The 23,544-nt window shown below is 52.1% G+C and overlaps 1 protein-coding gene and 1 long non-coding RNA gene across 4 annotated transcripts in view; one reads left to right on the forward strand and one right to left on the reverse strand.

The window, feature by feature from the left end:
• Positions 1 to 23,544, reverse strand: part of SSBP3 (single stranded DNA binding protein 3) — a 54,387-nt gene that overhangs the window by 6,889 nt on the left and 23,954 nt on the right. Inside the window, exons 5-7 of one of the 3 annotated variants that reach the window (XM_054211285.1) lie at positions 11,385 to 11,474; positions 3,012 to 3,092; positions 2,148 to 2,207 (exon numbers count right to left, since the gene is read on the reverse strand). In XM_054211285.1, the coding sequence (XP_054067260.1) occupies positions 2,148 to 2,207; positions 3,012 to 3,092; positions 11,385 to 11,474 (231 nt within the window). The remainder of the gene's footprint in view (positions 1 to 2,147; positions 2,208 to 3,011; positions 3,093 to 11,384; positions 11,475 to 23,544) is intronic. The other 2 variants (XM_054211286.1, XM_054211287.1) reach the window with 2 other exon arrangements.
• On the forward strand, positions 16,273 to 17,776 carry LOC128913537 (uncharacterized). Its single transcript, XR_008467999.1, has 3 exons — positions 16,273 to 16,451; positions 17,127 to 17,195; positions 17,658 to 17,776. It is a non-coding gene; the product is annotated as an uncharacterized LOC128913537 (long non-coding RNA).

Genomic DNA, 23,544 nt, shown 5'->3' on the forward strand with positions numbered 1-23,544 from the left:
GAGGAAGATTAAAAAAAAATAAAATCATTGCTAAAACGCAGCCGAGAGAGAGAGATTTGGGTTGAGGCTTTAGGCTTTTGGGGCGCTCCTCGGTGTGCACCCTGGGATGCATCACCCCTCCTGTTACTGCACAACCTGTGGCTGTCCGAGCATCCCACATCCTGCTGCATCCCACGGCATCCTGCATCTCGGGCATCGTCCTACAGCCTCCAGGTGTTTGCCTCCCCTTCCCTTTCGCACACACCCTCTAAAAACCAAACACAGCACCAGCGTTTCCTCCTCTCCCTGCAGCCCACGCGCCATCAAGCTGCCATATTTTAGGGGAGCGGGGGAAAGCCCGGGCTGCACGGGGCAGAGACGTCAAAGCCGGCAGAGAAAGGAGACGGGCAGTGCAGTTCCCCGGTAATTTACGCAGCTCCAGGGCCAAACCGTACAGGTTGCAGCGATTCAGCGGCTGCCGGCGGGGAGATGCTCCATTTGCAGCAGAGCAGCGTTCGGACCCGTCCCCAGGCCGGCAGAAGGGGAAGGCGGATGCTACCCCTCCCCAAACCCAGCTCTGCTCCGACAAGGTGGCTATTTAAAGTTCAAAGGCTGCTCCAAACAGATAAAGGGGAAGAAGATACCATCTGCCTGGGGGAAGCAAACTGTAAACAGTTTTGCTACAGCACCGCCTTTTATTTGACTGCCGGCACAGACAGACCCCACTGCTGGAGCGCAGCACGGGCACTGGGTGCACGCGGACACACCGAGGCAGAATTTGCCCGATCCCAATTTTTTTTGCCAGCCTGGAAGCTGGCAGCAGGAGGAAGATAAACCGGGGGCGGGGGGCCGTGTGTGTGTGTGTGTTGTAGTGATGGATATTTACACTTCTGCTGCCTGACCTTCCAGCCTGCCTATTTATTCCTCTTGTCCCTCTGGATGCGGCCACAACCTCCCCGAGCTCTGCGTAGGTACAAAACTGTGTTTTATACATGGTGTTTGGGCGGGGGGGGGGGGAGGCGTAATTAAATCCTTCTAATTAACTTTACCCAATCCTGGGTGCTCGACCCTGCCGCCAGAGCAGCCACCGCAAACCGTCCCCTGCCTGCCCCAGCTCACTGTGGTCACCTCCAGCAGCACTCAGGACCAGCCTGGGTACCACAGCAGGACGGGGGGGGGGAGCGGCGGCCCTTAAAAATGTCCCATGAGGAGGCGCAGTTAATTAATGCCTCGCTAAAACAGCCACCAGTGCCCTGGGTGGGAGGCTCTTCCGGCTCAGCTGGGCTTGGGGGTCCTCCATCAGCCCCCCCCCACCCCGCCCCGAGTTTTTCTCCGCTACGTCTCAGCTGTCTCAGCATCATTTTGCAAAGTCCCAGCGATTCAAGTCTCAAATCCAGCAGGCACAAACACGAAGCGAGCTGCTGCATCCCATTTCCTGACTATTCTGCTCTTTCTGCTAATAGCTCTATATTAATGTTGTTAGCCAAAAAACAAGCTCCCAAGACAATTTCTGCGCAGTCACCTTTCCTACTCAAAGGAATTACAGGTTTCCTTTAATTTCCCTTTAATGACAAATAACCTCTGGTTGGGTCATTACCCTGCGGATCCGCACGGCATCGTCGGGAAGGAGATGAATTCCTCTACCCAAGCCACGCGTTCAGGCAGCGCGTGGGGTGGAAGCCTCCGTCCGTAAGGCCAGAAACAAACTGCCCTTGTTTAAGCTGGGATAAGAGGATAAGCCCAACCCCAAAAATTCAGCGGTGACCTGCCCCGCTTGACCCCGCCGCTGATCTGAGCGCTGGGTCAACCCAGCAGCGGGATTATCTCCATCACTTTAATTTTCTGCGATTCCAGGGAAAATCTAGCCGGGCAGCGAGCCCACAGCACGGCACGGCTGCACTGAAAACACCACAGATAAAAAACGGCACATGCCCCACCGCCATTTATACCCTGGATATGCCCGAACCTCAAAAAAAAAAAAAATTAATATAAAATGGTTGTGTGACACTTGATGCTCCAGCAACACAAAAACGGAGGATGTCCGAAGGATGCGATGTTTGCCATCCAAACCCAAGGAGCCTCTGCAGGGCACGTGGCCCTCGTCCCCCTCCCCAAATAAAAGCCATCCCCGGGGAAACCCGCCGGCGCGGAGCCCGGGAGCGCAGTACCTGGTTGCCCATCCTGATGGGGGGCCGGGGACCTCCGGCGTAGCGCGGCGACATGAACGGCTGTGGGGGACACAAAAGGGAGGTCAGGGCCGAGCTGCGGGGAGGCAGCACGCTCCCCACGCACGCCGGTTACACTGTACACACTGCTTTTATTTTTGGTTGGTTTTTTTTTTTTTTTTTTTTTTTCTTTCCTGGAGACATCCTTTTTCAAAAAGTGAAGTTTTGAAAGGAAAAAAAAAAAAAAAAAAAAAAAAAAGATGTCCGGAGTCCGTTTTTTTTAACATTTTCTCTGTAGGTTTATTGTTTGAGAGCGTTTGACATCGGCAATACTAGGTGAGGCTGTTAAAATTAGTGCATGGGAAACCCTGAGTGTTAGATACTGTTCAAGTTTAAATATATAGAGATACATTAAAAAAAGTGGCAAATAAGCACATACAGACACGCACACACGAAAAACCCCCAATGCTAAGTACTGAAAAAAAAAAAAAAAAGAAGAAGAAAGACTTAAAGTTACTTTTTTTTTTATAACTGCTGCTACTAATAGAAGCTTAAAAACCCACATCCAGTTAAATTTCTCAGGCTACCTTGGGAAGGTAAAACAGTCTGATACCCACGATTGAATTCTCAGTCCATTGACAACTACACATCCAAAAAAAAAAAAAAAAAGAAAAAAAAAAGAAAAAAAAAATGGGGAAAAAACCCACCATTTTGCTTCGGAGCTGGGGTGCCCGGGGGGATGCTCCCCGGGGGGTGGGTATCCGCCGCCCAGCATGCTTATATAGAGGGAAAAAAAAAAAAAAAAAAAAAAAGGCAAATCGAGCGCACGTCCCGGTTCACAGCCCTACCCATCGCTAGTGTCTTTACCTGACTGTGGGGTCCCATCATGCTGTTAGGATTGTGGGGTGGAGGCTGTGCGTGTGGCGAGGGCTGTGACCCAGGCGGTCCCTGTGAGGTCAGACAGTAGAAGGAGGTTATAGATTAGCACATGAAAGCGCAGAAAGAGCTAAAAAAAGGATTGACGGGCGGACCTGTTTCGTCGGGGAGTCGGTTCTCCCATTTTTAAATTTTATTTTTTTTTTTGATTTTTTTTTTTCCTCTTTTTAATTGAGTTTCTATTCATTTGTAGCTGAACGATGAATGACGATATATATAAAAAAAAAATAAAATATTAAAAATCAGAACATCTGTCAAAATACAGCAGCTACATTGACGGTAAATGGTCCGGTAGTTCAACCAAGTCTGCAATGATAAACACACAGGGAAACACTTCGCAAGGGCGTGCAACGAGGAAGAAAAAATACGCAGGAGAGGACTGAAGAGGTTGGGGCAAACAGGGAAAAAAAAAAAACGCCCCCAAACCAAAAAAAAAATCTCATTTTCTCCTCTCTCATCCCAAAGGTTGGGAACACCTCTGGGTTTTGGGTTGGTTTTTGGTTTTTTTGAGCGTGGTTCGGTGGAGGTGGCGGAGCAAGCGCAGAGGACGAGGAGCACGTCCCAGCTCGCGCCTGGGCAGCGTTTGGCCGGCACAACCGGGGGCTGCATCGCCAGCCTGGACGGATGCAACAGCCTTCCTCGAGGTGGATTCCCTACGGATGCGAGTAAAATGGCTTGCGAGCAAAGAAAGGATGTCTAGGGGAAAAAAGGAGAGATTAGTCGGTGCAGGTTTAAGGCTGCAATGCAGCAGCCGCTGACATTTTGGGTTTGAACGCCCACTTTTTTCTTTCTTTTTTTTTTTTTTTTTTTTTTTAAATTTCCCTTAAAAGCATGAAATTAAAATTTGCTTGGAAAAACCGCGAGCTCGGTGCAAGAACATAGCGGTGCGTGTTAACGTAAGGAAGGAAAAAAAAAAAAAAAAAGAAAAAAAAGGAAGAAGGTATTTTTTTGAGTCAAAGGAGGTGTAATTGGTAGAGAAAAAGCAAACGAGCTTTGTCAGTAGGTGATGGGAAGCGACGGCAGCTCCAGGACCGGCGCCGGAGCAGATGTTCTCTACCTGCCTCGTTACTGATTTCAACAAGTGTTCGCCTTCTAGCTGCTGCCAGCAATGGCATGGTTTGTTACCATGAGCAATTTTCTTAATTAACAGACATTAATTAGCCATTTAGCAATTTTGCAAGCATTTGTTTAGCAGCTTTCCTAAACATGAATACCACTGTGATAATGGTACTGATTAGAGGGTCCCCTAATTAACAGTACAGGGAAGGAAAATTGAAATCACATAAATTAAAAAGGGAGGGGAAGTTAATGAAGGCAGGACATATTTGCACCTGCAAATCTTTTGTACGGCGGAAACTTGAGTGCAATGTAAATAAAGTAAGAGGGTGGGTTTTTTTCCTCTTTTTTTTTTCTTTTTTTTTTTTTTTTTTTTCTCATTTGAACGGTTCGGCGGCGAGATGGAGCCAGGCGGATTTAAACCAGCAGCCTCCTGCCAGCCTTCCCGCTCCAGCCGCTGCGCCCAGGGAAATGACGTCCCACCATTTACACCACCATTTATTCTCCAGGAGCTAAAGGCAACCGGCCTTCCTAGGCTGGAAGAGGTGGCAGCACCTCAGGACAACCCTCCCGGTGCCAACACAACTGCCTTCTCCATCCACGTCCCACCACAGTGGAGAAGACAAACCTCCATGGTCCAACTGTAGCATCGACCACCTTTAGTAGAAGTCACCTCCATGCATGAAATTTGACTTATTTTTGCTGAAGTGGCTAACTCTGCCCGTGAGAATGAAAACTGCACCAGGGGCAGCAGCCACCTCCCGCCACCGGTTCATGGAGAACAACACCTCTCAACGAGGTCTGGCCACCACCAAAGCCCTTCCTACACGTCACAGCTGTAGGATTTGGGGTAGGGAAGACTGGCAAAGGTGAATGAGTGATGAAACCGAGTGGAAAGGACCAACTGGGACGCACAGAGGCCAACCCTCAAGTCCCAACAACACAAGGGTCAATGGGTCCTCCACAACGCCTGCCTTGCTGTGCTGCAAGGAAGACGTCGTTGTTATCCAGGTACTGAGTGGACAGGCAAGGAGACCCCATCCTGAAGTTATTAAACCCCCGATGTCCTCCCTCTTGTATCCTCCGGCGTGTGAAGGTGTGGGGTTAACAGGTATCGAATGCACAGTGGACATGGCCACCTACACACAACCCAGCTGGGCCCGGAGATCAGGCTTTGGGGCCGCATTTAGAGCTCCAGAGCAAGCACCGTTTGGTTATTGTAGAAAAAGCATCTACAAGACACGGCAGCATTTTTACCAGAGACTAATACCCCGCGGCGTTCGGATCTGGGGAGCATCTGTTATTTGTGCTGCTGGATGCATCCTCCGGAGCATGGTCCTGCCCCGCCGCCCTGGGATGCTTCCCGGGATGCTCCCGGCTCGGCACCACTTATAGCAGCCTTCCAGTACCTGAAGGGGGCCTACAAGAAAGCTGGGGAGGGGCTGTTTGCAAGGGCATGTAGCGATAGGACGAGGGGCAATGGTTTTAAACTAGAGCAGGGCAGGTTTAGATTAGACATTAGGAAGAAGTTCTTTACAATGAGGGTGGTGAGACACTGGAAAAGGTTGCCCAGAGAGGTGGTGGAGGCCCCATCCCTGGAGACATTCAAGGCCAGGCTTGATGAGGCTCTGAGCAACCTGATCTAGTTGAAGATGTCCCTGCTGACTCCAGGGGGGTTGGACTAGATGGCCTTCACAGGTCCCTTCCAACCCAACGCATTCTATGATTCTATCCTCACCGTTGCGTTATCCCATGTGGTCCCGCTCCCGGCAGAGACTTCTGGATAATGTGTCTACAGACACCCGGCAAACATCTCGTCAGGCAGGGAGGAGCCAAAAGGGGCTTTTTTTTTTTTTAATGCCTTTTTTTTTTTTAATCTTCTTCATTCTTTTCTTCTATTTCATAAGAGCGGCAGCATCCGAAATGCTCGCTCCGGGCTGCAACCGCCGCGGCCCCCTCCTGCGCCCCCCGCCGCACGGCTGCTCCGCTCCGTCAGAAAGGCAGACCCTCTGGATATCGTTATCTCCGTAAATATTTGCAGATGTTCCAGGGCCAGGAACGCCTGCCGTATCGGTTGCTTTTTTGCATGGGTTTTCCCTGGCTGTGGAGGAAGCGGCAGACGATCCCGACGGATCGTGGCGGTTAAGACAAGTGTTTTGCAGAGATGACATGTGGCCTCCAACCAACAGAACAACCTTTTGTTTTGACTTAAAAAAAACGGGTATTTAGCAGTTATTAACTAGCGCTGTTACAAGAGGAGGCCGAACGCACGCAGTCCTTGCTTCCTCCACATCCCAAAAGCCCCAGAGCCGCATCCCCTCAGCGGAGTCCATCCCATGTGGTGAGCAGGACCTGCTCGGCAGAGAATTCACTCTCATCTCAAGACCCAACCCGAGAAACTCCATCATATCTCAAGCTCTCGGGTTTTTTTCTTATTTTTTCCTAATTTCCCCCCCCCCCAAACTGGATGCCTTGCCTAGGGGTGGCTAGGCCTACTAAAGCCTTGCTTTACTCTTCTCACCTTCCTGTAGCTGCCTGAAAAAAACCCCAACAAATAACCCCAAACAGCTAAAACGGCGTTAGAGGAAACTGTTTCCCACAGCCCTCGGTGCCCCAACCTCCTCCCTGCTTCATTTCTCCCCTCCTCTACACCACAGGGACTTTAAAAGCCCAACCTGGCCCATCAGACGACCAAAGTTTGCTGCTGCTGCTGCTTTCTACCCAGAGTTTCCAGGCGATCAGGTTATTTCCACTCCGTCTTTCACCAGCTCGACTCCTCAAACTTCTTGTAAAATATTAAAGATGGAAAATGGCACGAGCGATCATAGCTCCGCGTGTGTCAATTTATGTTTCCAGCGTAATTCACCACAAATGGATCATGTTTTATGGGCTACATACTTTCAGCTAATGGGGGAGTTTTTCTATTTAAAAACATTTCCAAGCACCTCTGGGGGTGGCAGAACAATGCGGGATGGTACAAGCAGGCAAAGCATCGCTGCCATGAGATGCCGACAATTTAGAGTTAGCAACAGGAAGGCATCTTTGTGTTTTAAAATACCTGCCCCGGCCGTTTGACATTAGAAAATGCCAAAATAAATTAGGGGGAGATTCATTAAACGCGTGCCTGGGTTTATTGGGTAGGAGCTTTATTTGTAGGGAAGGAGAGGGCGGTTTTGCTGGTTATCAACCAAAAAAATGAGATATCCCTGATGGAGCCTTTAGATGGTCCAGGTGCCCTCAGAGAGGAGGACCACGGCCAGCTTCCGCACCTTCCCGAGAGAGGGCAAGGCAAGGTAGGGCAAAGCAAGGCAAGAAAGGGCAAAAGAGGCCAAACCAAGGCAAGGCAGGGCAAAGCAAGGCAAGGGGGGGGCCAAGTTCCCCCGCCGACGGTGGAAGGCAGCCGTGGGCAGGAGCTCTGCCTCGCCTGCAGCTGGGGCTCCCAACTGCAGAAGCCTGGTTTTAAGGAATATGTTAAACACAAGCTCTTCAGGAAACAAACCCGTGTCAGCCGGAGCCAAGAACAGTCACCTCCATCTGGCTGGAGCACCCGAGAGAAAGTTGACTGCAAATCCCACCATATGCTCCAGACGCTCGGTACAAAAGCCTCGGGCATCCTACTAAACTTCCAGAAAAAAAAACCCCAACTTTCTCTGATGCTTGCTTTTCCTTTTCTCTGGCTCGTAAGACACCTTCCTTCAAACCCTGCCCGGTGCAAGGCTGGCACCGAGCTCTGCCCCGGGGATTTTGGGAAGGACAGCCTAGTTTTGCAGCTCTTGTGCCACCTGGCCGGAGCTGGCTGACCACAGCTGGTGGCAGTGGCAAATCCCACTGAGACATCAGGACAACTGAGCAGGGGGAAAATGGTGGCATCCAAGGAGGAAGCAGGACAACATGGAGCCCTTCCTATTGCCCCCGGCTTTACCATCCTCACCCCTTCCCCAAAGCGATGCTCTCCGGGATGCAGGGAGGAGAGGCGGGGAGGACAGGGGGTGTCAGGGGGAGCACCCCGCCAGGCTCCGGAGCCCCCTGTCCTCCCCGTTTCCCGAGGTGTCTCTGCATTAGGGGGCAGTGTGGGAACACCAAGCAGCCCGGCGCTTTGTTTTGGTGCATCTCGGGCGCCGAGCCGCTGATGCATAGCTAACGCAGCCGCCGACATTGATTTATGGTCAACTTTCCATTTCATCAGCGTGAGGGGTACGGGGCGGCGCGGGGAGTTTGCACCGGGGAGAAGGGGCACGGTCACGGCAGGGGGCTGCTGACTGTGCCCCCCCCCGCCCCTATTTATTTATTCTTAAGAAGGTGTGGTATTAATGGCTTTCAATTTTTAATTTTTCTTCCTATATTTCCCTGCACCCCCCTCTCCCTCCTTTAAGGGATCTGCACCCCGGCATCAATCCAGGTTTCAAAACAAAAGCAGGAACGCCTCCGATGACCTTTAGGAGGATGAGCAGAGGGTTTGTTTGCTCATCTCAAAGGGACAAAGAGAGAGATTTAAATAAAAGCATCTACCCACGCCAGCCGGCAACCCGGCCACCTTTTGTCCGGAGCACTGCCCGATGCCGTGCCGACGGCTGGCACCATGCAACGCCCCAGCAACCCAAGGGTGCCCAGGGCCTCTCCTTTCCCATCGTTTTGGGAGACTCTGTGGCCTGTATCTCCCTTGGCCCCCAGCCCAAAGGTCGCTGCTGAGCCCCAACACAGGGAAGGGACTCTCCCTGCAAGACGGTGGCGGCTGCAGCCTGGGCTCCTCCTCTCTTCCCTTCCTGGCGCGTCACTTCTGCTCCAAGCTCACTCCCACGGGTTTTTGGGCCACTAGCTCTCAGGAATGGTCCATGTATTTTCTTTCCCTTTACCAAACTGCAGTGCACATCTGAATGCATGGGGCGTGGGGGCTTAATGCACCCCACAGGGCATCAGCGTGGGGTTTCTGCAACCTGACCTTCACTGGTGACTCCCTCCTCGGCTCCTCGTGCGATGCACCACCATGCCAGGACAGTATCAGGCCCTCTAAATCCTCTCACAAATGATCTGCCCATGCCTCCTATCCTCAGGGATATCCCTGCAGGTCCCTGGTGCCTTCAGCATGGTGCACAAGAGTGAGATGCTGGCCCCCCCATCCTCCGGTCTCCTGGCATGAGGAGGGCACTGGCCAAGGTGGTACCACCAGGAACCTCACTAGGGCTGGCACACCAAGGGTCAGGGAGAAGTCCTTTGCATCTCCTGAGACCTTTCTGGACTTGCCCTCTTAAGTTCAGCGCTTAAATTTCCTACAGAGATAGGACATTACCCCTGAGCTGTGACCAGCTCGCCACCGAGCCTCCAGCCCACCTCTGCAAGAGCTGGTCTCCAGCACCTCCTGAAGCTGGAACGAGCTCCAGCACTCGCAATAAATCAGCCAGGCTTTCACGGAGGCAATGTTCAGACTGTGTTAAAAGGTGGGATTTTTCTTCTCCCCTCCTCCCCTCCATCCCCAGGGCTGGGAGGAGAAACCAGATGTTGAAGGGCTTTCAGGAAAGGCAGGCTCTTGAGATATCACATGCGAGCCATATGCATCGGCACCCGGCCTCTCTTCTCCCCGGCAGCTCTGGGGACGGGCAGCATCCCCGCACACGACACCTGCACCACTGCCATTACTTCTGCTGGGTTTTCAGGACCCCCCCACCAAAGGTCCTAAGAAAGCAGGGCTGCTTCTGAGCCCCCCTTCCCCAGCGGCTCCTGGTCCAGCCACACAAGAGGTAGAGAGTGAGGATGGGCTGTTCACTCCTGAATCGGACCCTCAGTGCAAAAACGCTATGGGAGGGCAGAAAGGAAAGGAGGGGGGACAGCTTGGAGGCTGGCAACGGGAAGAGTTGAGAAGGGAGCACGAACAGCACGTCTGGGGAGACGCGACTCCTTCCTCACCTTCCCCTCTCGGGGAAAGCCAAGCCATACTCTTGAAGCCTTGCCCTAACTCCGTGCCAGTTTTGCAGCCCTCGCAGCTCTGCATGAAGCAGGAGCCCCAAAGGACAGTCAGCTTCGCCACGGGGCGAGATCAGGACGTTTGGAGACACATTTGTTGGAAGCAGCAGCCTGGCACTCGAATTGCTGGCAGCAGCTATGACCTGCGAGATACTATCTCTGCAGTTAGCTTCACCCCGTGCCGCCAAGTGCTGCTACAACATTCGCCTGTTTTAGGGTTCCCAATCAATACCGGATATTCTTACTTTGTTAGAAGCATGTTCAGGAAATGGGATCTCTCTTAAAAAAAAAAAAAAAAAAGACAGGACCCTCCTTCCCCCTTCCCATACACACGCAAACGGCAATATCGGGCTCAGATATCGCCACAATAAATCACAAGCGCCTTATCGAGTGTGGCTGTCTACTGCCCGAGAAGTTCTCCCATATACAAATCACAAGCCCAGATAAAAAAAAACCCCAGCTTGCCAAAACAAATATTCCTTTCAACTCTTATCCCATTTGTTACACGAACAAGTGTTTCTTCCTCAAGAAGGAAGATTTGAATGCACCGAGAGCTTACGCCGCTGCAAACCGGTGAGGCTCACGCCGTGCGAGGAGATTTCAAAGAAACCCCCCAAAACCCCCCCCACAGTTCAAGTTTTGAAAACTCCTTTTCTATGAGCTTGTCGAGAACCCTTCCATCCGCGTCACTCCAAACATACATTACCCCCTCCTTGGTCGGAGCTCGGCGCAGGAGAAGGAAGGAGCGAGGGGACTTTGGGGACTTTGCGAGGTATTTGCTTACAAGGTGCCTCCACGGCATTCGGGGACTTGGCTGGAGCCGGCTCCTGCCTGCAGCCGCAGCCAGCGTTTGTTAATGCTTTCAGTGATTGCATTTGGAAAAAATCAAGCGGTTAACCAGAGAGGGAGGTGGGGGGCGGGGGGGGGGGAAGTTTCAGGAATCAAAATCCAGAATGTTTTCAATTATGCACGTCTGTTAGGACCGGAGAACAAATACAATCTCAACCCAAACACAAACCAAGCATCTTTGGAAAAAAACATCGGTTGTAAACACACAGTAACCTCTTCGAGGGAGAAAGAAATTGGCTTTGAGGCCACAAAAAAATAGAAAGCAAACGTGGAAGGACAGCAGAACAGGAGTTGTCCCTAGACAGGTCAGCTACGTGGACACGCTGCTTCCCTAGCATCCCCTTGGGAAAAAAAACCACAGTCACGACAGCGCTGACACCCAGAGCGTAAGCAAACACGTGCGTGGGGTGGAGGCGAGCACCGGGAGGAGCGGCAGCCTACCTGGAAGAAACCGGGCGGGATGGGGCCCCCGGGCATCCCGTCGTTCGGGGGAATGTTTCCAAGCACGGGACTCGGGGCGGCAGCTGCGCTCTGCGGGGAACAAAAACAGGACAAACATGGTGGGTTTGAGTCAGAGTTAAGAAAAAAAACACATTAAAAAAGCTGTCTCTCCTGCCACACCATACTGAGTCGATTAGCCTGTTACCCCCAGAGCCCCGAGCATCGCTCCCCATGTCCCGAGCATCGCTCCCCATACCCCAAGCATTGCTCCCCATGCCCCAAGCATCTTCGTTGCCCGGGGGAAAAAGCAGAGGATGCTCGGAGCCGGAGCGGCACCGGCCTCTGCGATTCACCCATGGAGAAGATGGCTGCACAAAAAATGGGGCTAATTCTGAGGCTTATTTATTCATTTACCCAGGTATTCAGTCTCGTTAATCCACCAAGGAGACTCATCCAATGCATCACTTCAGGCAGAATCTGTTTTAAGGCTTTTAAAATGCTTCTCTTACCCCACCTCCCCCCCCACCACTCGCCAGTTCAGTTCTGTGCTACGAAAAAGACGCCTCCCTGACCTAACCAGCACGCTGAGGTTTTATTATGAATTTCCAAATTCATCGCACCCGATCTGCGGGGTCACATTCCCCAGGACGAGCCATCCTAGTGGCTCCAGCCCTGAAAAGGAGGGATGGGGGCGGACATGGGGTACCCAGACGCTCCGCTCGCTCCTGCTCAGCATCTCTATTTCTATTTACTTCCTCGCTGTGCTGTGCAGCCGGCGGCGCTGGCAAAGCACCAGGATGATGGGAGGTCCTTTCCCCAAGGATCCCTGCTGACACACGTCCCTGCTGGGCTAGGAGCGATACCTGTGCCATTGAAGCGCACTCTTGTTTACCCATCGCCAAACGAACCCCCCTTCCCAGGGCAGTTACAAGGCAGCCTCAGTGATATTCCTTGTGTTTGGACCACTCAATCATTCCCTCCACAAATTTTTATGATGGCCTTACCCACCTAAAACCATGTGGCAGGGCCAAGGAAAATCATCCACCACGACAAAAATTAGTGGAAAAATTTTCCGCCGAGGAAATCCCACAAGCAGATGGGGTACACATGAGCCTGCTCAGGCTTGGGTTTACCCCAAAGCTTGGCGCACCCTGACCCCAACAAACCCCATATCCCGACAGCAGCCAAGCCAGCCCCGGCCCCTGACTGCATCTGAGGTGGTGGCAAGTGCAAGTGCATCCTCAGTAAGTTTGCTGACGACACCGAGCTGTGGTCAACATGCTGGAGGGGAGGGATGCCATCCAGAGGGACCTGGACAGGCTGGAGAGGTGGGCCTGTGCAAACATCATGAAGTTCAACAAGGCCAGGTGAAAGGTCCTGCACCTGGGTTGGGGAAATCCCAGGCACAAATACAGGCTGGGCAGAGAACGGAGCGAGAGCAGCCCTGAGGAGAAGGACTTGGGCATGTTGGTGGATGAGAAGCTCAACGGGACCTGGCAATGTGTGCTTGCAGCCCAGAAAGCCACCTGCATCCTGGGCTGCATCCAAAGAAGCGTGACCAGCAGGGCGAGGGAGGCGATTCTGCCCCTCTGCTCTCGTGAGACCCCACCTGGAGTACTGTGTCCAGCTCTGGGGCCACCAACACAAGGACATGGACCTGTTGGAGTGAGTGCAGAGGAGGCCACAAAGATCATGAGAGGGCTGGAGCACCTCTCCTATGAGGACAGGCTGAGAGAGTTGGGGATCTTCAGCCTGGAGAAGAGAAGGCTCCAGGGAGACCTGAGAGCCCCTTCCAGTACCTAAAGGGGGCTACAGGAAAGCTGGGGAGGGACCCTGGATCAGGGAGCATAGAGATAGGATGAGGGGTAACAGTTTTAACCTGAAAGAGGGTAGATTTAGACTAGATATTAGGAAGAAATTCTTTCCTGAGAGGGTGGTGAGACACTGGAACAGGCTGCCCAAGGAAGCTGTGGATGCCCCATCCCTGGAGGTGTTCAAGGCCGGGGTGGATGAAGCTTTGTGCAACCTGGTCTAGTGGGAGGTGTCCATGCCCATGGCAGGGGGTTGGAACCAGATGGTCTTTAAGGTCCCTTCCAAGCCAAACCGTTTTATGATTCTATGTGAGCAGAGGTGGTACACTGGGGTGTCAGGACTTGAGCAGCCTGGAAAATTAAGGATTGCTACTAAGGACTAAGGCTTGCCAAGGTGGGACCCCAGTGTCTGGTTGGGACTCTTGCTATTCTGGACCAGAAAACCCCAGACCCCCTTGGCGAAATAAGTGGGGTCCCCCTGCGGGTGCGGGGTCCTGAGCCCCCAGGCACAGCCCACACCACACTCCCCCCTGCCCCTGAACGCGGCATCCCGAGCAGCTCCCCCTGCATCCACAGCAAAGGCCAGATCTGAGTGTTTTTACAGTTCATAAAAAAAAAAAAAAAAAAAGTCGTCCTGGCAGGAAAAATAAGCCTGCCCGTTCCAGGCTCTTTTTATACATCAGACGGCAGCAAAAATAGACGGGAGAGGGAGTGAACCCACTTCTCCCCCTCCCTCCATCCCCCCAAGTGGGTCAGCTATAAAAGTAAAACCAAATCTTAATCCAAGGCCATGAACATATTGCAGTTTCTCTGCAAAGCAGATGACGGTTCTTAATGCAAAAATATATAAGACCGAGCCCCAAACTGCAGCGAGCCCATTTGGAATTTCCTTTATTAAACCCTCTATCACGCAAAACGCTTCTCTCCCAAGGCGGCGAGCGCTGCAATAAAGCTGCCAAGGTGATATTTTATGGTTTCAAGAGATTTCCAGCGCACCATAATCCTTTGCCGGGGGAATCTCCCAAAGCGGAATGGATCCCAAAGCAGTGGGGAGCGAGGACGGGATCCAGGAGGAAAGTACACTGCCTTCCTCCTTCCCTCCGCAACAGGGAGCGGAGGGAGGAGGGCGAAGCAGCCAAAGAAAATCTTGAAGCGAAATGCCCGTTTTCCCACAAAACCGCAGAGGATTTTTCTGCGCTAAACACCCCGAAACCTCACCTATGCCTTCGCGGCGTAAACGGGGATTTAAAGTTCCTCGCACATGTGGCGCTTGGCAGAACTCGGTAATTAAAAACCCGCAAGTGCCCTGAGCATATTGTAGGATGGGAGCCAAATTGGTCAGCCCTTGATGAATGATTTACAAGGCTGCGAAGTGACATTTTATTTCTTTTTTATTCCCCTCCCCATCACCGCCGCTAAGGTAAACACGGAGGCACCTTTAGCCCTGCCGAAGCCATGGGAGCTCAGCCACGGCTGGAGCAGCTCTGCAAACCCCTGGGGAAAGCGCCAGAAAAGAAAGAAAACGGGGGGGGGGGCAGGGAAAAGACAGTGGGAACAAATTTCCCAAACCCTAAGGGTGAGGACTCAAACCCCGAGGGTCAACACCCAAAACCCAAGGCCTTTACAGCACCAATTTCCAAAAAATTAGGACTTTTTTGCCCCCCTAGCTCCCTTTCCCCTGACTGATTTCCACCATTTTGGTTAAGAAACTCTTTTTAGGGACTCTGGAGCTTTCGGCTGGAGTTTGTCTGCCAAGCCCCTTTCACCAGGAGAATATCTAAGCCCCCCTAAACCCTCCCAGCTTGGTTCAGGAGCACGAAGCCCGTTGTGCCACCGCATCCACGCTGGTGCCAAACCGAAGCCACGTCCAGCCACCCGAAGGTCCCCGGTAGCACGCCATGTCCCAAATTCCCTTCCACCAAAGGACACCGGGGATGAGCAGGGACAGCTCTGGCACAGCCAGCACGCCGGCTCATTTGCCTTTTATTAAATGGTAAATTTGCTCCGTGCCGGAAACAAAATGCAGTTCCTGGGGCACGCATATATAGCTATATACACACACGTACATATATATACATTTATTCCCCGCCCCACCCCGGCCCCACGTACGTTGGATTTTTTTCCCCCTTTTTTTTGGTGGAAGCGAGCGGAGCGATGGCAATCTGGATGGCCGCGATTCGCTTCCAAACCGAAGCTCTCAGTTAACACACCGGCTTGGTATGCCAGCAGATGCCGTCTAAGCCTTTAAATCGCACACTAATTGCACTAATTGAGCTAACAGTCTCTGTTTCGTCTCCCTACCCTGAGTCAACCAGCGTCTTCTGGTACTGCTGTAGAGATCCAAGCTGTTGACTGTAGTGTTATTTTGTCAGCCATTAAACGATTCATCAGAGTCATTAATTGATTTATTACCGCTGCCTGCGAGTATAGCTTTGCAAATAAAGAAGGATGGAGGTCAGGAGGCAATGGAAATCGGACAAAACAGCACAACCAGGAGCTGGGCACTTGAATTATCGGTAGGATCCCGCTCGCGCAGGACCGCTGGCATCAGGGTAGGGGGGAAAAACGGGAAAAAAAGAAAAAGAAAAGATGGGCTGCTTGGCTGCACTGCCAAACCAGTTAGGTTTTGCAGCTAAAATCTTTGTAGGATGTAAAAGGGCTATTAAAACCGGTTTGTTTTCTTAACCTAATCCTCAGGAAGAACCTGGGATATTCTGCTGTATTAATTGCATTTAAGAGTGGTGGGGAAGAGGCACCAGGTTGCCCCGCCAGCATTTCGGTGTCACCCCAATTTGCTTTCCCAGACCGGGAACACGACTCACCTCCGCTCGTCCCACTGCCCCGGGAGGAGCTGCGGGCCCCTAATTTTACTTATTTACTTCCTTTAACGCCGTGTTTAGGTCTTTGCTCGGTGTGAAGGTTGGTGAGAGCTGGGTGCGGTGAGCGGCTTCCTGCCCCCCCGCCCCCGGCAGGCTCGACCCGAGAGGAGCGATGAGGCACCACCGGGGCCGAGAGGGTTTCGGGGGATTGAATTTAAAAAGCAGAGCAGAGCTGGTGGGCTGAAATCGCCTCCAGCGACAGCACGCTGTTACCCCCAGCCCCAGGGTACCCCTGGTAATAAAAGGCAGCACCCAACAAGGGAAGGTCTGGGAAGCTTTTTGGATCCCACGGAAGCCCTCGGGATGCTGCGACGGGATTCTTCCTTCTCGTCCCCATCACTGGACGAGCCTGAGTCGCCTGCAAGAGCACGTCGAAGGTGGGTTAAGGCGCTGCACCCCGATGCATCCCATCCTGCAAGGCTCCCAGCGTCACAGCGAGACGATACCCTGCAGGACGGCAGGGACCAGCCCAGCCTCGGCTCGCCGCCCACCCGGACCTGCCAGGCTTCCCCAACACAAGCCATGGTTTCTATTAATGATAAAAACCAGGTCCCAGTTCCCCTCAGCGGTATTTACTCTGCTGTTAAAGGCGAGACAGTGTCCCCACCGCAGGCTCCAGGCGAGCAGCCCCAGCATCCCACAGATGGCTTTCACCAAACACCTTATTTTTTAAAAAATAAAAAATAACCTCGCAACAGTGGTGCACGGTGACAGGAGGCAGCAGAGGGGATGTTCCCACCACGGGAAGCACCACCAGCACCAGCCGCTCTGCCGGCCCCAGCCTCCATCAACCAACCCAGAGATGGGAGAGAAAATATCTTCATGGCACAGACCTCAAACCAAACTAAGGACGGCCGGACATTTGCTTTTTTGGCTCAGGATGGTTTTGCCTCTGCTCCAGGGCCAAAAAACAGAGGATTTTTGGGCTGCATCTCACACTTTGCAGCACCAGGCACTCGAGGGCAGCCTCTGGTACAAGCGTGTGGGGACGCTTGGGACATGTTTGGGATCTGGTGTCTATCTGTCTCCTTTGATTTTATTTTTTTGCCTAGAGCACAGGCTTTGGAGAGTCGGGAAGAAACCGGCGTGCAGGTCAGGACTTAAGCAGGCTGCGTAAACAGGTAATACGGAATTTAATTGGACTCCAGTTAAGCCTTTTCATCTCGTTAAAGCTGCCTTCATCTTACATAGCCAGGTTTTAAATTTAATAATAGAACCCTCCCACACCTCGCAGTAACCCGATTAACGCCGGGGGAGGACGGCACGCCGACCGCTTCCTCTGGACCGAGCCCTCGGATGCTCTCCTGCACCAGTCCCCTCCGCGGGTCGCTGGCAGCATCTGCGTTGCATCAACGTGTGTGAAATAATTAAAACACCAGCCCGAGGCAGCCGACGGGCACCCACTGCGGCACCCACTTCAAAACCACGGTGCTCGCAAAGCCTCTCGGGTGGGCTCAGGGGATTTTTGGGGCGCATCGTGCCCCCCAGTCAGGGTACGCCAGGGACCATCCTGCATCCTCCGCTGCAAATCATTTGGCTGGATGCTCCAGGAAACAAAACTAACTGGTTTTGGTTTATTTTAGGGTAAAAGGCGGCGAAAGGAGGCTGAGGTGAAGCTTTGTATATTGGCAAGAAGAATCACAGAATCGAAGAATGGTAGATATTAAAACAAAATAGAGGAAATGGGCTTGTAGCAGTATCACCACGCTACCCAAACGCCGTCACCGCGCTCCCGTGGGACACCGAGCCGTGCATACGAGTTTGCCTTAATTATATTTCTAGGATGTCGCAAACTTTTTGTGCTTATTTTAAATACATCCCCTACAAGCCGGCCGGCACACAAAGTGCCAGCGTACACCCTGGCTGAGGACAGCCGCACTCGGCCACTTTTTTTCCCCCTCCTTGAAAACAAAACAAGCCCCAGCCCCGCATTTTCCCTAAGCTTTAAAAACACAACACCAACAAAAAAAGGCAAAACAGTTGAATGGTGTTTCAAGCTAATATTGGGCTATTTTTTTTTTTTTTGTCCCCCCTTGTAAAGGATAATCTGAGACAGCAGCCCCGGCCATGAAACAATAGGATTTTAATCTTTTAAGTCGGCGTCCCCCTTATCCCCGGGAAGGAAACCCCTTCAGTCATTTACAAGTTTGTAAATAAGGCTCTTGGTAGCATCTCGCGGACATCTGCTCCGCCAGCCCGCCAGCGTTCCTGCTAACATTTACAAACATCCTTACGCAAACACCCAGCGCGCTCTGCTGAGCTGGCTTTCTCTAAATATATCCCAAGGAAATAACTTGGCAGGGCTGCAAAAATTTCACAGCAGACCGAATTAAAAGGGGGGGGTGGGGGGTGGGGGATGATAAGCACGGGAGGTGTAAAACAGGCTCAATGCAATTAGGCCCGGCTTTGCACGCGGGGGTGCAGGGGAAGGGTTACGAAGGGAAACTTGTGGGAAGTTAAGCCGGGCTCGCTGGTGGCGTTTCCCCTGACTTAGGAAGGGTTTTGCAGAGGAGAGCGCTCCGGTACTTCACGCCACGGGGATGCGAGGCATCGCCGGTACCTTGGGATGCTTTGCCATGGGCATCCCTCAGCGCCCCCCCCGCGAGCCCCAGCCTGGGGCGAAGGTGAAGCTGGGGTCCCACATCCAGCCCACACCTTAAAACCCGGGTACGACCCCCTCCCCGCTGCCAAACAGCTCAAACGGATCTCGTGCCTAATTAGCAGCCTGGAAAATACTGTAAAAACACAGGTATTAATTACTATCAATTCTCCTCTAATAATTCTAGCAACAGACAGGCCAAGGCTCTTTTCCAGCGATCAATACCATCCATTTCAGGGCCCACCTGCCAAAAAACTTATATAAAATAATTATATAAAATTTTCATTAGATAATGCAATTGCTTAGGACTATTAATCTACCACTCATCTATCAGCGCAGGATGCTCGGCTCCACCGAGGGCCGCTCGGCCATCGCTGCCGTGCAGCCCCTCGCACCCACAACCTGTGCTCTCTCCTGCACCGGACACTTCACGGTTCCACCCGGATTTGCTCCTGACGTACCTACACAAACTTTACACAAAGCTTACAGATCAATTTCAGATTTTTTTTTAAAAACTATCTGATTTTTTTGAAAATCGCAAGGGAAAAAGCCCCGGCAAGCAACGCCGTCAGGAGAAATAATTTGCTGGGGTTTTCTGCAAAGTTAGTGACGGTTAAAGCAGGTGGGTGTTTACGCCTCGGGATGCGCCTCGCTCCCCACTGCTGCCGTCGGGGTGCAATTATGTGGGGTTGCATGGCTGGATGCTCGTCAGCACGTGTACCAGGTCACCTTCCATCCCTGCCTTAAGCATCATGGCTGAAATCAAATCCTCTCCTTTACCGGCCTTTGAAAAGATCAGATTAAGGAAAAATACTGCCTCTCTTGAAAAAAAATAGTAATAATTTGGTGATGAGGTGCAAGGGAGGCTGCTGGCATTGGCAGCCCGGCTTCTGCTTCCCAGCGCCTGTACAAATCACCGCTCCTCCAACTTCTGCCTTCTTCCAGCTTGAAATTGCCAAGCAAATTTTGGAAGGGGTTGTAAGAAAAGCTTGAGTTAAACGGGTGAACTAATTTAAAAGAGAAAAAAAAAATAAAATATACAATCCGCGGCTTTAGAAAAATGCTGTGCCATTGCACCACGTGAGTTTGAGAAAACATCGTTTTAACTTGTCCAAAGGATTTACTAACAACTAACAAGGATATTGGCAATCCCGTTGGCTAGCCGGCGCACCGCAAAATGCCCCGAAGGCATCCAGCGCCTGGCAGTGATTTCCCCATTAAAGATGGGTGATGGGTGCAGATTAGAAATATATTTTTAAAGAAATTTTTTTTTTTTTTGGCCACCTTGGGTTTCAGCTAGCCGATCTCATCGGTTGCGGTTTGCAATCAAAAATAATACAAAATAAGCTGCGTGGGGAGCCAGTGATGCCCGGTACCCAACTCTCATCCGCACTCAGGGAAGGGGGTGAGACTCCCCCCGGCACCTGCTTTTACAGCGGTAAACACTGTGACCTCCCCAGAAAAAACATCCATTTCCATTGTTTGGGCAGCGGGATGCTGCGGGATGGAGCACCGACACCCCGGCACAGCATCCGACACTTCCCACCCTTGGTCCAGCCGGAGAAGACCAAGACCCGGCTCTGCCCCGCGGGGAAAACGCCCCCATTTTCTCCATCATCTCCAGCCGCGGGGAAAGAGAGGAGGGAATTAATGCAAATACTCCCATTCTTGTCATGCACTTGAATGCCAAAATATCCCATTTGCTTAAGCCTATTTTACTGCTAGCAGCTGCCCCAGTATTATTCCCCGACACCAAAGGCAAAGGGCGAAAGAAGTTGGTCCGGAGCAGGTGAACACCATCTGCCCGTCCCCGACAAGATGCTGGCGGCCACCATCTTCATGTAATAACACAAAACCCGTTTGAACGCCTGCGAAAGGTTACGGCGGCGCTTAAAAAGCGCCGCCGTAACCTTTCGCAGGCGTTCAAACGGGCTTTGTGTACCTACAGAGGCGGCCGAGCGTCCGTCCCCGCTCGCAGCGGCCCCTGATGGATGTGCCTGCTGATGTGTGAAGAGTAAAGTTTTTCCACGATAAGCCTTTTTTAAAAAAAAAAAAAAAAAAAAAAGGCAGAGTCAAATCCCCTTCTCTAACAAAGCAACAGACGAACCAAAAAAAAAAAAAGAAAATCATCATTTTTAGCAAAAGTGGCTTTGTTGATGCTTGCAGATGCTTCGTAGTATCTCCTCTGCGTAGCATCTTCTATTAAATATGCTGGTGGAGGGATGGAAATGCCTTAAATTGAGGTGGAGGTGGCAGCTGAGTTAAAAAAGGGCTGTGACTTGCTGTGTGGGTCCAAAGTCCGGCACCTCGTATAAATCCCGGCGAGGCAGATGGGGAGGAAGATGCCGGACTTTGCATGGGAACAGCCGGCACTGCTGCGGCCAGACGCAGGGCAGCACGTCAGAGCCCCGAATTAACCGGGATGGATGGATTTATTGCCAATTTTCATGACTTCTGTATTCCACAGCAATGATGGCTACGGGCTTTTGTCCTCCCCATCACCCAAATAGCTCCCATCCTGCAGCATCCACCCTCCTGGGAGCATTGCCATGACAAGCCCACCAGGTTTTTCCACCCTTGATGTGTCCCAAGAAGCAAGTATGGGCTTGGAAGTCCTTTGTGAGGCTGCGGTCGTGCTCCGAGAGTCAACCCAGCCCTCGATGAGCCTTTGCTGGGATGGCAACACCAGAGCATCACGAGGAAAGCCGTTAGCAAACCCCAATCCCAAGCCAAGATGGGTTTAGCGATGGAGTCATGCCCTTGCCAGCGTGCATGGAGAAAAGCCATCGCCCCTCAGCACCATTCCTACCATTTCCAGGGTGATCTTTTAAAAACGGTAAAAATATTGTGCCCTCCATGCAGCACTTTACACGAAAGTGCTGCCCGGAGCTACACAGCATCCTGCACCCCTGCATCCATGCAACATTTTGGTGTGGAGATATGGATCTGAGGAGCATCCTGCATCCACGCAGTGCTTTACTGCCTAGGTATGGAGCTGCAGAGCATCATGCATCCCGCAACAGTGGTGCCAACCCTCCCCAAGCCCTGGACGGCCACCGGTAAGGTCACACCGCCTGCGACCTCGAGTGCCATATCCTGGGCTCGTCCATCCCTGGTCCCTCGGGAGCAGATTTGTCCAAGCATAGTGGTGCACCACCGATGCTCTCTCCAGGCGATCTTAAAGCTTGAGCAAACAGCTCGGGTTTGAAACACGTTGAGCTCAAGGGAAAACGCAACACGTGGGTGCGAGGCGGCAGCAGGAGGAAAATCTCAGCTTTCCTTATCACCCGCCGGCACAGGATCCCACTCCAGGACATGGTCATCACTCACCCCCAGGAGCACGGAGACGGTGGCTCCGGGGGCACAGCCAAAACCGAAGCAGTGATAAATGTCCCCAGAAATCATCCCTGCACATCTGCCAGGGGTCAGAGATGAGGGGGTTTGGGGAGGGGAGGGGAATTGCAGCAACTTTCCCCTCCTCTCCGCTCATCTAATCCTCTGGGCTAATCCCTTCCAGCCATATGGAGCCCTCGCATCCCAAACCTGCCCCCGGGAAGCACCCGCGCCCGCCCCTCTGCACCCAGTATCCTCCCAGGAGCAGCGCCTTGGACTTCCTTTGGAGCCCCTCCGCAGTCCCCGGGGGAGATGCTCCCCTGCAGCAGCCCCCCAACACATTGTGCACGCACAATTTCTGATGAAAATTCACACCAAAAATACTCTTGAAACCCAGGTGAGCGCAACCCCCGTGTCTGCTCTCTCCCCTTTTTGAACAGCAAGGTTTATTTATTGCAGTTATTTGCGGGTGCTGCCCCCAAAAATACTGTTCCCCGGGTCTGGTAATTGCGCAAGGCGTTTGAAAATTAATAGAGCAGCTAGAGCAAAGGACAGGAGGAGTAAATCTGATGTAAGCCAGCATGTAATTCTGTGCTATTCCCAAGAACCAGAGGCTTTTCTCCGCACCCAGTAAAAGTAGGGGCACAGAGCTTCCCTGGTAGGCTGGGATTTTTCGGGAGGAGGAGGGTGAATGGGAAAAGTTCAATTTCCAGAGCATTTTAATTATTATGGCATGTTCCGGAGCAGGAGACGAGGTGGGTATCCATGGGACGGGAGGGAATTCACCGTATCACCTCGCCTCCAGCTCTGCTTTGTCTCGCCTACCCCTACCTGGGATAGGAAACACGGCTCCAAAGTGGCCCCACGTTTTATTTACCTTCACGCCAGCTCTCCCCATTGCTGTGGCGCCGCTGGCAGCGGCCGGCCAGGCACTGCCAAGCTGTGGGGCTTCCCTGTGGAAAAGTCCCTGCGGGGTTGTATAACTCAAGGAGCAACCTCACAAGGCGCACACAGGGCTAGGGGAGGATTTCTGATAAAAAAGGGTTTGTTTTTTTTTAAATTAGTCACTTTTTTTTTTTTCTTTTTGCATGCTCACAGAGCGGTTTGGTTAGATGAAACTGCAAGCTATGTTACCCTTAGAGCTTACAAAAAATGACTTATTTCACTTCTAAGAGCACCCCTCCCCATCAAAATAAGGCGGTTAATATAAAACCCCCCATTTATGAACTGGGAGCTTTTTGAAGCCAGCTCTGGAGGAACCCTATAAAACCAGCATGCAAACCCCCCGCCCCCTGACCCAGCAATAAACTAGTACGTGAGCCTGGAAAACTTAAAGTCTTGAGAGCGAGGGAAAGAAAGAAGAAAAAAAAAAAAAGAAAAAAAAAAAGAAAGAAAAAATTAGCCCCAGGCTTTCAGACAGCAGAGAGGGGGAGGGAGCGATGTGAGAGCTGAGCATCACTGCAAGGTCGTGTTTGGACTGGCAGCGCTGGGGAAAACCTGGTTACAGAGCGGGATGGACGGGGACGACGAGCGGAGGG

This window comes from Rissa tridactyla, chromosome 8 (assembly GCF_028500815.1).
Source record: "Rissa tridactyla isolate bRisTri1 chromosome 8, bRisTri1.patW.cur.20221130, whole genome shotgun sequence".
Lineage (NCBI taxonomy): Eukaryota > Metazoa > Chordata > Aves > Charadriiformes > Laridae > Rissa > Rissa tridactyla.